General features: G+C 44.5%; 1 protein-coding gene across 1 annotated transcript in view; it reads right to left on the bottom strand.

Moving 5' to 3' along the window:
- The window catches only part of LOC146809437 (circularly permutated Ras protein 1-like), a 293808-nt gene that overhangs the window by 150915 nt on the left and 128560 nt on the right, over window positions 1-14333 (bottom strand). The window contains exon 5 of the mRNA XM_085616287.1: window positions 2840-2914. Within this exon, the coding sequence (XP_085472413.1) occupies window positions 2840-2914 (75 nt within the window). The remainder of the gene's footprint in view (window positions 1-2839; window positions 2915-14333) is intronic.

Below are 14333 nucleotides of genomic sequence, written 5' to 3'. Positions count from 1 at the left end.
GTGTGCTATGATGTGCATCATTCAGTTTCTTTGGGCAGGATACCCTTATCTCCAGCCCACTGCAGAGAGTCAGGGCCAGTCTCCACCTTCTCCCATCTGTGATGTCTTACCCCATCTGGCTCTATGCCCGATTTGCAAATCAATACTTAAGATATGTTCAGTGGCTTCTCTTCACTGTGACCTGAGCTGAAGCAATGGCTCTATTTAATCCTTGTTTAATTAAGGGAAGAATGTAAGGGAATGGGAATGGGAAGGGAAAAGAAAAGAACAGAAAGGGGTCAAAGGAAGAGTGAGAAGGGAAAGAATGGGAATGGAATGGATGGGAAGGAAAGGGAAGGGAAAGGAAGGAAAGGGAAGGGAATGGAAGGGAAGAGGATAGAAGGGGAAAGAAAGGAAAAGGTACAAAGAAAGAAGGGGAAGGGAAGGGAGGGTTGGGTAATCGAAGTGAGGGGAAGGAGAAGGACTGGGAAGGGGATTTGGGAGGAGGAGGGGAAGGGGACGGGGAAGGGGAGCTATTACACAGTTGCCCCGCCCTCTTACCATGTTGTTGTCACAGGGGGTACGCCACATTTAGCTGCTATATTTTCCGATGCAAACCACTCCACGCTGGTGCATGGTTTCTCGTGTCAGTGTTACTGTACTGTTAATCACTGAGCAGCGAGGAATTATTCACCGGGCCGACAGGTATGGGGCTTTGTTGTGGCTTGGCAGTGATACTGTACAACACCGTGTGGGAGTACACCTTGTGCAGTGCAGGCACTTCTGCATCCCTTTTCAACACCCAGTGTGTTCATGTGTTTGCTCTTGGTATCCACACCTCCACAGCTCCAACTCTGCCTAAGCGGACAGAGTTACCTTCGGTTCACCGAGGGGCCTATAGCTGCATATCGTTCGATTGCTTTTTGTAGATACATTTGTAATCATTTGATAAAATATAGAATTGGTACGTTTAGTTCACTGTAAGCAATGCTTCTTTAAAGAGACATCTGGGCCGAATGAAGTCATCAAAGCAATGGTTGGAAACAGAAAACCAATTCATATGTCATTTTTTATCGCTCAATCTAAATATCAACATTTACTGGATCCTTACATGCTTCACCCTAATCAGAAGCTCAGCCATACATCCCTAAGACAGCTTTTGGAAACAGCACTAAAATAAACCTTAAACAAGCATTGACAAAGCAATAGGGAAGGTGGTGTGATGCCTAATGTTGTGTTTTTATTGCACAAATATGCCACAAAAATTAACTGGAAGGAAAAAAGAAATCATACCCCTTGCTAAAGATAGTGACCGCATGCTTACAACAAAATGAATTAGTATTGGTGGGCAAGTGTTTTACTTGGCAAATGCTTGTCTCTTTCTATTTATTAGACTTTTACATTTTAGTCGTCCTTGTGTTTAAACAGTGTCTTTTCTTTGTACCATCAATAGTCTTATTTTAAGGGATCTGCATTAAAACTAAAAAAAGTTGCTATACCTGTTCCGAGTACGCCTATTTGTTAGAAAGCATGTACTCTGTTCTATTAAGATTGCATGTAGTGTCTCTTTGTTATTTTAAATGGTTTTATTGCAAGCATATACTGTCTCGTTTAGGCAAAAAGAACAATTAATGGACAGAATGCTGATCAATGTCAAGCATACACCCCAGTACAGAGATCTGGGCCTAAATCCATAGGGCCTCATTCATGAAAGTGACGCATCACTGCGAGAAAACAGCGATGAGTCACTTTTCATTGCGCCCTCCTTGCGCCACCAATGATGCGTCATATTTACAGTATGACGCATCATGTCGCAAGGAGTTACAGATACGTCAGCATTTCTGACGTATCTGTTGGCGCAAAAATGACGCATTGCTGGAGTGTGTCACAAAAGTGACGCAACTCTAGTAATGGGCCATTACACATTGGCAAGTCCCATTTCAAATGTGCCTGCATCAGTCTTACGACTGCTGTGAAGCAGGCATAAGAATTTGACGCATTTGCGTCCTAGAAGTGACGCAGTGAAATCTCATAGTTTTCACTGCATCACTTCTACGAGGCTTACTTGCGTCAGAACACCCACCCTGCATACATTATACCTGGCGCAGGTATAATGTGGTGCAAGGGTTTACAATCTACCTAGATGCGTCACTTTGTAAATATGACGCAACATGGCGCATTTTTTACCCTGCTGGTGCGTCACAAAAAGTGACGCACCAGCAGCGCAAAAGTGACGCAAGGGCTCATAAATAAGCCCCATAGTTTTTATGCTCCCCATGCCATTCCAGTTTAAACCCAGCCATATGCAATTCAGTCTTGACCCTGCTCCCCATGATATCGTTTCTTTTTGTGGAATATTTTGCCAATAAAAAAAAGTATAAACAACCCATTGTACCATCTTGCCAAAGTCCGTCGGATTGGCAATGCCAATTCTCGTTATGGTCAGTTCTACCATGAAAAAGCATTTATCACCAAACACACTTAATGTGTGTGACTTATGCACTGAGGAGTTGGTGATCTGTGGGGCATTGAATCGTCACAGGGTACACACTGCGCGCATGTGACTCCATTGCCTTGCAGGAGCGGCCCGGTTGGGGGAGGGGGCGATACGACAGACGATGACAAGGGAAAATTAAAAAAATAATTAATTTCCCCTCGCCTGTTGAAATCTCCCCCAACCCGGCACCACCGCCTTTACCTGCACTGCCCGCGGCTGATTGCCTTTCCATTTTTGGCAGGCTTTTGTTCCTTACCCATGCAGGGCCTACGCGGGGTTCGTTTTACTTTGCTGCAGAAAAAACGTTTCCTCTGTCCCAGAATACCCTGTTTGACTGGTTATTGCAAGCACATATTTTCTTACCAGTGAGCTCCACCAGCTTAGAAATGTTGAAAAGAACGATGTTACAATTGGCCGGAAGCTGATCTGGTGGAGGAGCTGAAAGAAAAGCAGATTTGTGTTAGGACTTTCCACATCATTAATCAGTACACATAGTTAGAGATGCATATTTCTGACAGTGTGTGATAGTTTTGACCTTCATATACAGATCTACATGAGTAAAGATAAACAAAATGGAAGCCTTAAGCTCTGTCTTGGCCAATCTTGTGCTCCCTCTCTGTGTTAAGCTTCTGCTACTGAATGCCATGTTTGCACAACATAGGAGAAGTTCCAGGCATTAACACCATGACATTCTATATAAGATAATAGTATAGTATCTGGATTGCATTTCTTAGAACTATTTACTTACTAGAACTAATATTTTCATTGGTTCCTGGATATTCTTGTTCCTGACACAGTGGTTTGCAGCTCTTGGAAATGCCAGGTCTCTTTAACCCTTTCCAGGTCCTTCTCAAGGCAATTAAGGCCACAATGGACAGAGGGCACAGAGACAGATAGGGCTTCCGCAAGAATGACTGTATTAGAGCTTCGCTTCACCCAGACTACTCAGTCAGATGTAGAATGAAGTGATGCTGAAGAGTCTGGAGATGCTGGTATTCACTGCTCTTGGTCCTTAAAGTCCAAGGCATCTCAGTGTCAGGACCACTTCCAGCAGTCAAGGTAAGGTAGGTGAGGGTGATATCTGAGGTTTCTAGTCATCAGTCTTCGCTTTATCACTGAGCCTCGGCAAGCTGCGGGGAAAGGGATCATTCCTCACTGATATTCCAAGACTTGTCAGTCACCGTGCTGGCCAGTAGACAAGTCCTCCACCACTGCCTCAGCTCCACACAAGCTAAAGGGGCCTCGGTACTCAACACACTACCATGGTTAGCCGATGTTTGATAGAATGTAGACAGCAAAAAGATTGTATATCGTGTCAGAAATATCAAGGACCAAAATATCGAGAAGGTAAGTGCAAATAGGTAATTATATATTTACCATTCTTAACTCCACATTTTCGTACCTTGAAGATAAATACGCAAGGTGCAGAAATTTCTTCAAGGTACGGAGATGTGGAGTTAAGTACCGTAAAACTTTGCTTTCCCACAGAAAACTTATCTTCACAATACTTTTGTCCTCGATAATATTGACACAATATTTTGTCCAAACAATATTTTTTCCTCAATATTTTGTCCAAACACCACGGTTAACATCCTCGGGTTTACAATAAATCAGAAAGATTACAGTCTACATCTGTTTCAATCAGCTCAATGAATTCTCCACATTATTATAGGTAACTGCTGTTTACTTCGGGCTTGACCATTTACCCTTGTAGTAGAGCAGGTAATGCCTAACCTATTTCGAACATGATCTTTATTGCAGATAGAAAGCTGGTGCTACCTTGATACAGGAAGAGTATTCATCTCATAGCTCATGAGGGGCCAGGCCAGTCCATCTAGTTCAGTGAAACATGCACAACTAGAGAAGGACCACTTGGTTAGAGAAAGGCATTATTACACTCTAATGTTGGTCATGACCATGTAGTGCACTTCCCTGACATTCAGTTTCACTACAAATTAGACAAAAGTGAGGCACACAATTAACAAATCATACCCCCTTTATCAATGCATTAATTGGTCATTACCAATGTTTTATGTTCAAATATGTCCTCCCCTGAGCACCATTAAAGTAATGAACCCTTAATCGTCCTAAAATCCCTTCCCAACACAAACGTCCCTTGAGAATACCAACAAAAAGGCTGATGCTGCCGCACTGAACAGAATCTGAAGATGAAACCCGGCCAGATGTTTGGCAGAGACGCCAGAGACCCTCTGAATCTGCTGCACAAGGCTAACACTTGTTTGTGTGTGACACAAGGAGTGGGCGCCTCAAAAAATGTCCAATGTGGTGGCTGATATCCCTGATCAAGGTTGGAAATGGAATCTCATTGGTGCCTCCTTAAGACAAACGCTTGTTGTTCCCCTATCCTCCCCACGCCGCAATCTGTGACATGTTGGAGCTCCCTCCAGGGACCGGGACTTCATTTTAGTCTCTAAAACTGAACTCCTGGTTGTCTGAAACTCCACTTCTTCCAACCCAGTCAACCTTCAAAGGCATTGCAACAAATCTCTTTGTTGTATTTTGTCATTTCACATTTCCTTCCGTCCATGGTTCGTTCCACCCACCTCTCTTCTGTGCATGAGCCACTCTAGAATGTTGTGAAGATTCTATGGTGAGCTACCTGGATTGGAGCGGTCATTCTGGGCCATGGATGTCGGACAGCATAGTTTCAAATAAACGTACTTACTGAACAGATCTTCATTTCGTGATCGAGGTAACTCATTTCACTGGCGATGATTGGAAGTTGTGTGGAGGGCAACTACCCGACATCCCCTCCGTATTTAGCCCAGCTGCGGTAACGTTCCCTGTGGATCCTGAGTGTGTGGGGTGAGCAGACATCGCGGACATCGGCAGCTACCGGATCCAGTGTGCAGGATTTCTTCCTGAGCTGAAGTTAAGAGGAAGAACACGCACTATTCCGGGTCATAAGAGTAGCGTCTGTAAAGGGAGGAGTTCCGGCAATGATGTGAGGTAAATCTTGCTCTGAGGAAGCACAAGATTCGACAGGGAACTCAACACTATGTAATGTCACTTGCAACAGACATTTGAAAGATGAGCAGCGTCATACTGGAATTCAAGGTATTTGTGAGAAAATTGTAGCGCAGCGTTGCTAGGAGAAAGAACTCCAAAATATCTATGGGGAAGCATTTGAGCGCATATTCCTGACGCTGTTCAGGGTTTTGAGGTAAATCTTGCTCGCTGAGCAGGCACAAGACTCGACAGAGAACTGAACATTATGTAAATGTTACTGCAGCAAACATCTGTAAGATGAGCAGCGTCGTAAGGGAAGGAATTCAAGGTATTTGTAAGGAAAATTGTAGTGCAGCGTTGCAAGTAGAAAACTCTAAATATTTGTGAGGAAATATTTTGCGCATGTTCCTGACACTGTTCAGGGTTGGAATTTACAAAGAAGCGGTGCGCGCATGAGTAAGCATGCTCATGGTGTGAGTTTGGGAAAATCTATTTATGAGGAAAGATATTCAGTGGTGAGTTAAAGAAGTTACTCTGACACTGACTGGAGACATATGGAAGAGATTTGCCATCACTATGTACTGCAGCCAAGGGGATGCCTTCTTGTGAATATGCTTGTCTATAAGCCAACTTGAGGAAAATTAATTTGGATGTGGAGCTCATAATATATTTGATGGGAAATTTGTGAAAACAGCTTCAGACTCTCAAATATTCTCTCTTCAAAAGAAAATGCGACTTTATTTGTGTGAGATTTGAACTAGAACAAGGGAAAATTAACCTAAAAGGTTTGAAACATACTTAATTGCTATAGGTGCAAGTGGATTTTCTGCAATGAGGAGACAGCATATTTTATTACATAACCTGGGTGCTGAAGGTAGGAAGGTTTTTGACAGTCTTCCCGAACTTGAAGAAGAGGAAGATGAAAGGGGTGAAAGAGATCTGAATGGTATTACTATTAGAAAGTTAGAATTGCAATTTGCAGATAAGATAAACATGGTTTTAGAAAGACATAAATTCTTTGGAAGAAGTCAGGGAAAGAAGGAAAAGGTTGGAAACTACATAGCAGTATTAAGAGGATTGGCAAACACTTGTGAGTTTAATGAGTTAACAGATTCCCTCATTAGGGATCAATTAGTGCATTGTACTAATACAAAAAGATTCAGGAGAAGTTATTAGTGGGGAATCCCGATTTGAAGAATGCTATTGATATAGCCAAGAGTGTTGAGCATACAGCAGAATGAGTAAAAGAGATGTGTGTTACCAGTGAAAAGGAAGTAAATGAAATACGTGGAGAAGATAAAAATGTATGGGCAGTTAAGGAGCAAAAGAAAGGTGACATGGTGAAAGAGATCATCAAGGGTAGATTTTATCAAGAAAACAGAATGAAGTGCTTTAGGTGCGGAGGGTCTGGGCATCTTGCTAGCAGTGTAAACTGTTGGGCAAGAACAGCAACGTGCAGAAATTGTAATCGAAAGGGACATTTTGCACGGGTTTGAAAAGATAACTCTGGCAGAACTGTAAATGTCATTGAAAAAAGTGATGAGGACAAAAGTAAATATGTTCTTCAAGTTGATGTGGATGGAAGTAAGGATGTGTATATGTTAAATTTGCCCAAGTGTGAAATTGGATTGGATGGAAGGAAAGTAGAAGTTTTCGCAGACTCATGTTCTCCGTTCACATTTATTAATAGTGAAACTTACTACTCCAAATTTGATGATCAGGCACCACCCCTAGTTGAACCAGATGTAGTGCCAGTTGGGTATAACAAAGATCCCATACCACTGGAAGGGGTAGCCATGATGAGGATCACGTTTAAAGACAGGAGCACTGTAGGAAAGGTGTACATTGCCAAGCAAGGGTCCAATCTTTTAGGATGGGCACATCAAAAAAATTTAGGTATGAAACTAGATCCCACCGCAGAAGTGCCTGTCATGTTGGTGGAAAGATCAGCATGTGGTATGGAACTATTGGATGGATTCCCAGAGGTATTTTCAGACAAACTAGTGTGTTTGAAAGAGTTTGAGCATAAAATAAAATTGAAGGAAAATGCAAAACCAGTGGCTCACAAATGCAGGAGCATACCTATAATGTTGAAGGAACCTCTTAGACAAGAACTAGACAAGTTAATCAGTCAAGGTGTGATTGAGGATATTGAAAGTGGGGAATGGGTTGCTCCCATTGTTATCACATCTAAGTCTAACGCTAAGCCCATCAGACTATGCATAGATTTGAGAGGATTAAACAACAACATTTGGATCGATAGGCATCCTTTGCCTAACATAAATGAAAGGCTGAGTCAGGTAGGAGATGCTGAATTTTTCTCAGTAATCGATTTATCCTCCGCCTACCATCAGGTGACATTTCACCCATCCAGCAAAGCACTGACATTTTTCATCACACCGTTCGGTGCATTTAGATTCTGTAGGATGCCTTTTGGACTTGCTTCCGCAGCTCCGGTATTCCAGAGGGCCATGCAAAGAATCTTGGAAGGAGTAGACAGAGTGCTATGTTTCCAGGATGATTTGTTGATTTTTGGGAAAAGTGAGGTGGAGCACAATGAGACATTCCGAACTGTACTGTCTAAGCTAAGGGAAGCAGGATTAACCTTGAAGAGAGAGAAGTGCCAAGTAGGAGTGCGTTCTGTCATGTACCTTGGACATGTTATAGCCAGAGAGGGTATAAAACCTAAAGTAGATTTGGTCGAGGCAATAAGGTCAGCTCCTGTTCCCACAACCAAGGAAGAAGTAAACTCCTTCCTTGGTTTGTCATTACTCAAAGTTTGTAAAAATCTTTGCTGACATTACTCATCCTTTACGGAATTTGTTAAGGAAAGGAGTAAAGTTCACTTGGAGTGTAGAATGTAGAGAAGCGTTCAACAAGTTAAAGTGCCTCATTGTAAATGCCCCTTTCCTAGGACAATTTGATACCAGCAAATGTACCATACTCACCACTGATGCAAGCACTAAAGGTATAGGGGCAACTCTCAGCCAAGTGGTGGAGGGTGAGGAAAGGATTGTGGAGTTTGCATCAAGAGCACTATCTGAAGCAGAAGCTAGATATTCAGTGGTAGAAAGAGAGGCACTGGCCTGTTTTTGGGCAGTTACGCATTTCTGGATGTTCTTGTGGGGTATTCCTTTCACCTAGAAAACCAACCACAAACCTTTGGTTAATGTGTTTTCTGTTAAAAATATGGAAAGAACCACACCTAGAATTTCGAGGTGGTTCCTTGGTCTAGAAGGGTAACATTTTAAGGTTGTGTATATTCCAGGACCTAGCAAACATGCAGCTGACTGCTTGTCAAGACTTCCCCTACCAAGTGAAGAATCGGAAGAAAATGTAGCTGAAGAATACGTGATCGCAGCTATCACAGAAGGTATATAGGAGAAGGAATGGGAAAGCAGAATAAAAAATTATCCCGTTATCCACAGTTTGAAAGAATACATTTTGAAAGGATGGCCAAGTAAGTGCTCTGAATTAACAGATGATGTGAAGGGATTCTGGGAGGTGAGGAATGAATTGTACACAAATAAGGAACATTTGTATAGGGGGGACAAACGTGTTCCACCTGGAAGTTTGTATGAAAAAATAATTTTGTTAGCACATGAAGGTCACTTGGGATGTAGTTTAACAAAGAGTAAGACCAGATTACATTACTGGTGGCCAAGCATGGACTCCATGATTGAAAAGAGTGTCAGACTATGCATAAGATGTTCATGCAGCGACAAAAGCAAACATGTAAGTAAAAGTCACATTTCTGCGGTGGAGATACCTATCGCCCCTCAGAACAAATTGGCACTAGACATTATTGGTCCATTAAATGTAAAGGGGTTAGGAGGAAGATTCATATTGACATTAGTGGATTATCACTCTGAATGGGTGGTCATAAAAATTGTCGACAATGTTGTCACCAGTACTGTCATTACATTTTTACAAGATGTTTTCAGGAATGAGGGTGTTCCACAAACGTTGATAACAGATAATGGTGTTCAGTTTTCTTCATCGCTCATGAAATAATTTTTACATACATTTTCTGTAAACCATTTGCAAACCGCTCTGTATTGTCCTAGAGCAAACGGGTTGGTAGAAAGAGTCAACCGAATGATTAAAGATTGTATCCAACTCAATGTTAACGGAGGGTTGGATGTCAGGAAAGAGTTAGATAAAATGATCTGGTCTTATCTTGTAACCCCCCAATCCATCACAGGGGTTTCCCCATTTAAGTCCCTCAAAGGACGAGAACCAGGCACCAAGTTAAGTCCCCTGTGGCTGGTGGGTAATTTGGTGGAGGAAGTAGATCGCAACAAGATCAGAGATCGAGTTCAAGAACACCAAAGGGAATACGTCAACAGGTACAACAATAAAGTGTTGGTGAGGAGAAAGATTTGGAAGGTAGGGGACGTGGTAAGGGTTAAACTGCCAAGACCTGTATGTTCTGGGTCTTCAAAGTTTTCAGAGAGGAAGAAAATATGTAAAGTGTTCAGAAATGTTGTACTTCTCGATGATGGACAAGTTTGGAGCAATGACAGGATTGTCAGAGATAATAGTGAAGATGTACAAAATGTCTCCAAGGAACATGGAGCACAAATGAATGTTGGAAAGAATATTCAACCAGAAAAGGGGTTTCTTAGGAATCAATACACAAAACTGTTATGGCATAATGATTACAAAATGTTCTAGGTATAAATGTTGTCCTTTAAAGTTGTTAGTCTGGAGTTATTAATGCTCAGGTTGTGTTTCCCTAGGGAAGGAGATGTGTTGTATTTTGTCATTTCACATTTCCTTCCGTGCATGGTTCATTCCACCCACCCCTCTTCTGTGCATGAGCCACTCTAGAATGTTGTGAAGCTTCTATGGTGAGCTCCGTGGATTCGAACGGTCATTCTGGGCCATGGAAGTTGGCCAGCATAGTTTCAAATAAACGTACTTACTGAACATTTCGTGTCCGAGGTAACTTATTTCACTCTTCAATGTACAATATCCATGTCTTTCCGCTAAACTCTATGCTGGGATGCAATGTATTATGCTCGTAGAGCAATCCATCAATCAAGGTCCCATTCACAAGCCAGAGCTGATGGCTTGGGAAACGCAACATTTGCATTTAAAATGTGTAAAAATATCAATATGATTCAGAGTTGGCTTTGCAAATTACAGTCTTCACACTCACAGCCACAAGTTAGGGGGGATGGCAAATGGGCATCATTTGGAGGTGCCATGTAGTTCAGGTGAATCCCATGTCAGCCCTAAGTCATCCTTGGTCATTGGGCTCATGAGTGTCATCCACCAGAATAGGGAACCATAGGGACCGCCTACGTCACCTATGACTAGAAATTACCTTAATTCCACTGCATGTTCCAGCAGTACCTAGTTTATCATCTCTGGTGGGTCAGTGGGAACCTGACATCCCCTGAAAGTAAACACCAACTTCTCAACGGATGGTCGAAGTGGCCACAAGTGGATGGAGTTCACCTACTATTTCTAAAGGGGCTGCCTCTGTTTGAGAAGGAACCCCTAAAAGTGAGGCACAGCACTGCAGGGATCCCAACAGGGGCAGAGGTGAACAAGGCGTACAACATGTAGGGAAATATCACATTAAGCCGTTAAATACACTTCTACTTTCACCTGCTTTTTAAAGTAATTATTTACTTGTATCTCAGTCCACTGGAAATTGAGGAATCAGGCATCAAGCACAGAGGTCGACAGACAAGCAGAAGCCGCTGACTATTTGAAGCAAACTAATGGGGGGAGATTTATTGTATTTACCACCCGCCATCTTGTCTCCTTCCCGGTCCCGGCCGGGATCACACTCCGGGGAGCACCTGGTCCGGGACCTGTCATCACTCCCCAACCGGGGCCTGGAAACAGACGGACTGGGCGATTATTTACCCGGCGCAGCGGTTGGCCCCCAGCACGACTGTAGACTTGCAGGGGAGCACGGCAGGAGGAGGGAGGAAGTGGGAGGCGGTGTGATTGAGCGGCTGTGAGTGCCAGTCTGGGGCCGTGTGACCGCCGCCAACAACAGGAAAATCGGACTCCCAGCACGAGCGACCCCCCTACATTTAAGAGGTCAGCTTGAGGGACCGCAATTGGCCAAATGAAACGAGGGGACCCGAGAAAAATAGTGGGGGCAATCAATTGGGGCTTGCCTGATTAAATAATGGCGCCCAGAAGAGACATGCCTGACCATAATATGGCGACCTCCATGCACCACAGCAGCATGCAGGACTTAGCCTAACTGCCCCTTTGAGACTCTATGGGACTCTGTATATAGGATTATTGGGAGAGGAGGGCCGGCGTCGAGCAGGAGCTTTAAGGTCAACACCCCCTGGTGGAAAGATTGGATGCCTGCCTTGGTCCTCGCAGGTGCTGCACTTAGACCTCAGAGCTGGAAAAGGGTACATGCTTATCCCAGTTTGCTGAAGTAGGAACTTCCTCCAGAGCGTGAAAAGGCGACTGCAGGAGGGAACAACGCAGGAGAGGTGACACGATTAAAAGTGCGGTTTCTTCACAAGCGGTGGGAAGAGGAGAAGGAGTTGCACATATGCCACCGACAAAAGCCTCTGCTAAGACCCCCTGCACATACAACAGAGGTGAGAGCGGGGGGTCTACCCCGGTTGAGCCTGGCGCCGAGTGTGTGATGGATGGCTAGCGCTGAGGGCTATTTGGGCACCTCCAGACGAGTTCCCACACCATTGGGTTCCCGGCCATATTGGAAGTTTCTTTTGGGACACCGGGGCCTGCGGCGAGAGGTTTCTATTCCTACAGTGGCCTTTGGATTTGACTGCTTGTTCCTGGCACTACGTTGCCCCAGTGAGGTGTAGACGAGGTGATCTTTTCCTGTGCCCCAGACACAGACGCATAATCATTGCCCGGAACCGGTAAGTGGCGCGGACCGAGAGTTTCCCCCCCATATTGAACAGCTGGGCCCAGTGTGGATTCGTGCTGAAAGTCATGCTTCTTGGGTCTGATTTGTGTGGGGCAACTACCACCCTTGTTTCAGCGCAGCTTCGTATTATTTATTGGCCGGCATCATTAACTGTGATTTGGGCGCCATGGCTACCAATAAGGGATCCAGGCAATCTATCCTGGCTAAATTGTCAAAGTTTTCTCACTCTAATGCCGATGCAGCAGAAGATAAACCGGCAGAGTCTGAGGCAAAGCAACCGACGCCTGCTGTGGGCCCTTCCCTCTTTGATGTAATGGAGTAAATGTCATCCACCATGGCCACCAGACGGTGAGGAGCTCCAAGAGGGGGCTCCGAGGCTGAGGATTGCTCAAGCGAGCTGTATCCTTGTTTGGCCTCGTATCCCGTACATTGGACCCCCGAGCCGATACCGGAACATTCGACCCATGCTGGGGACCCTATCTGAATGAGGACTCACTGCCAGTGGCCGGGACGCTTCAAGAAGGGACAGGAGAGGTGCCCCAGCAGGTCGGTGGTTTTCGCCGCATCCCTGGATCGATGGTGGTGACTGCGGCTCAAGGTGAGACTGGGCCTTTGTTTTCGAGTGTGGCCCAGGTGGCACTGCCGATGGGTGAGGGCTCGGCTGGCTGGAGTGCACAACGAGACTTGGTCCAGGTGCGGACCTGGAGTTCGCTTGAGGTTCTCACCCAGGCTTGAGAGGCCTGCACTGCACCCTCACCCCCCTGAAGGCACAGCAGATACTGTAAATACATGGTTGGTGGGGCCCTGACCTCTTGTAATTTAGGAGATACACCACTAGTAATGTTTTACACTGCAGTTAATATGGCACTTTAAAGTTTAGTGTATATACTGCATAAAATTGTATGATAACGACCTCCCTGCCTTATGCTTGATTCCGGACTGTGCCTCGGCATTTCTTCTTCGGCCTGAGTCCTGATTGTATCTCGGAAATTCTACCGTTCAACCATGCGCCCACCTTACCCCACCCGGAACTCGAATCTTGTGCGCTACGGACCAAACTCCTGGTCCATTAACTACCCAGACAAAATGACCAGTAATGCAAAAAAGAACTTCAAGCATAGTATTCTAAAACAACACCCGGAAACACTCATTGTAGATAACTACCACACAGCGACCAACGGCAACACGAAAACTAACTTCATTTTCTACACTAATCGCCCGGCTAAATGGAAAAACACCTTCTCTCTTCACCTTCAAGTCGCCAAGTCAGTAATCATTCCCTATGGTGAAAAAATCTCCACTTCCATCTCCCCAACCTTCAAAGAAGAACTCACCATCTCCATCTACAGAACTGGAACCATTCTCATACAGGCCACCGACCCGCACCTCACCACTTTTGACCGCCACTTCCCCACACTTCTTTCCTCGTTAACTCAACTGAGCCGTCAAACCATATCTCCCCAACCCACCATCACCCTTACTAATAACGTGGAACTGATCCCATCTCCCTGCCCTGAAGAACCTCTCTCCAACTCATGGACATCCACCATCACTCACTATAATCACACTACCTCTATCATTACTAGCCATCATCCACAAGGCAGGAATTCAGATTACCAAACTTAAACCTGCAGAATACCTATTGTTTGAATACCTGGGTGTCGAACTCAATGCCAAGGGCACCTCACCCATCAAATTCCACACCATCTACCATCCTCCTGGAGAGCGTACCCTTTTCCCAGAAGAACTAACAGACCTAATATCACGGTTCTCCATGACAGACACTAAAGACGTGTTCCTGGGTGACCTCAGTATCCACTGGAACGACCCAGAAGACTCCACTGCCCAGGACCTATCCAACCTACTTGAAATATATAACCTCAAACAACTCTGCAATAAACCAACTCACATCAAAGGTGCAACACTGGATGCGATCATTACCAACAATGATATGGTCTCTCTGACAGCGATTTCTCCCATTGACTGGTCCGACCACCACCTCAT

This window comes from Triturus cristatus, chromosome 7 (genome assembly GCF_964204655.1).
Source record: "Triturus cristatus chromosome 7, aTriCri1.1, whole genome shotgun sequence".
Taxonomy (NCBI): Eukaryota; Metazoa; Chordata; class Amphibia; order Caudata; family Salamandridae; genus Triturus; species Triturus cristatus.
The sequence above is the reverse complement of the archived record's forward strand: the minus strand, read 5'-3'. Positions and strand labels throughout refer to the sequence as shown.